We start from the raw sequence: 1,359 nt of genomic DNA, 5'->3' as shown, positions 1-1,359 counted from the left end.
CAGCTGTTAGAACCACAACAACATCATCTGTTAGAACCACAACAACAGCTGTTAGAACCACAACAACAGCTGTTAGAACCACAACAACAACAGCTGTTAGAACCACAACAACAACAACAGCTGATAGAACCACAACAACAACAACAACAGCTGTTAGAACCACAACAACAGCTGTTAGAACCACAACAACAACAACAACAACAGCTGTTAGAACCACAACAACAACAACAACAACAGCTGTTAGAACCACAACAACAACATCATCTGTTAGAACCACAACATCAACAACAACAACAGCTGTTAGAACCACAACAACAACAGCTGTTAGAACCACAACAACAACAGCTGTTAGAACCACAACAACATCTGTTAGAACCACAACATCAACAACAACAACAGCTGTTAGAACCACAACAACAACAGCTGTTAGAACCACAACAACAACAGCTGTTAGAACCACAACAACAACAACAGCTGTTAGAACTACAACAACATCTGCTATAACCAAAGCATGTTAGAACATGGAACAGAAACGTTCTCCAGGGTCTCAGCAGTGGGAGGATCTGATGGAACGTCTTTTAAACATTTGACCGTCAGAAAAAGAAAATCACCAAACGTTTTTTTTGGGGGGGGGGGCGAAGCCCCCAGTGTCCTCGGATCCTAAAAAATCCTGTTTAGAACCACATGAACCTCTCAGTAGTACCGGCTGGGAGCAAAACCCTGTAAGGAACCAGAGGGTTCCAGCTGTGAAGGTGTTCTCACCCAGAGAGACTCCGTCGGGGAACTCGTCCTTCAGGCCGAAGACCTCCCCGAAGCTCCGCAGGAACTCCAGAACCATCAGAGCCTCTCCAAAGAGCTCCGCTGGGAGACGGGTTCTCACTGGAACCGGACTGGGCAGATCCTGTTGGAACAGAGGAGACAGACTGCCGGCCGTCAAAGACAGATCTTTAAATCTTTAAATAAATCCAGAGGTCGGATCCAAACTTTATTGATCTGTCGATGCGTTCGCTGACCTTCAGGTCCTCACACTCCATGTCCTCTCTGGGTTTGTTCCACAGCTTCAGTCGCTCAGCGTACTTCTTCTTCTCCTCCTTCAGCTTCTCTCGCTCCTGAACGACAAACACGCACAGATTTATTATTACGAATATCATTATTATCATCATCATCATCATCACTCTTATTATTATCATTCTGATTATTATTAGTGCTGGAGCCAGAAAATCGATTTTCATATTCGACTTTGACCAACTGTGTATAAAAAAGTGAACAGACACGTTGAAACAGACGGATGATAAAATATTGCAGCCGTGTTAACTGAAGCGGTCGTCAAGTCAGAGCCGCGTGTTCGTCCAGTCAGAT

The 1,359-nt window shown here is 44.7% G+C and overlaps 1 protein-coding gene across 1 annotated transcript; it reads right to left on the bottom strand.

Annotated features, from left to right (window-relative positions):
- Positions 1-616: 616 nt before the first annotated feature.
- LOC121937704 (bromodomain adjacent to zinc finger domain protein 1A-like) lies at positions 617-1,109 on the bottom strand (the record flags this gene model as incomplete). Its single annotated transcript, XM_042481027.1, has 2 exons — positions 617-901; positions 1,014-1,109. Coding segments are annotated over 2 exons (381 nt in total), but the record flags the coding sequence as incomplete, so codon positions are not given.
- Between the last annotated feature and the right edge of the window lie 250 nt (positions 1,110-1,359).

The sequence above is a fragment of the Plectropomus leopardus genome, unplaced genomic scaffold (genome assembly GCF_008729295.1).
Source record: "Plectropomus leopardus isolate mb unplaced genomic scaffold, YSFRI_Pleo_2.0 unplaced_scaffold2718, whole genome shotgun sequence".
NCBI lineage: Eukaryota > Metazoa > Chordata > Actinopteri > Perciformes > Serranidae > Plectropomus > Plectropomus leopardus.
The sequence above is the reverse complement of the archived record's forward strand: the minus strand, read 5'-3'. Positions and strand labels throughout refer to the sequence as shown.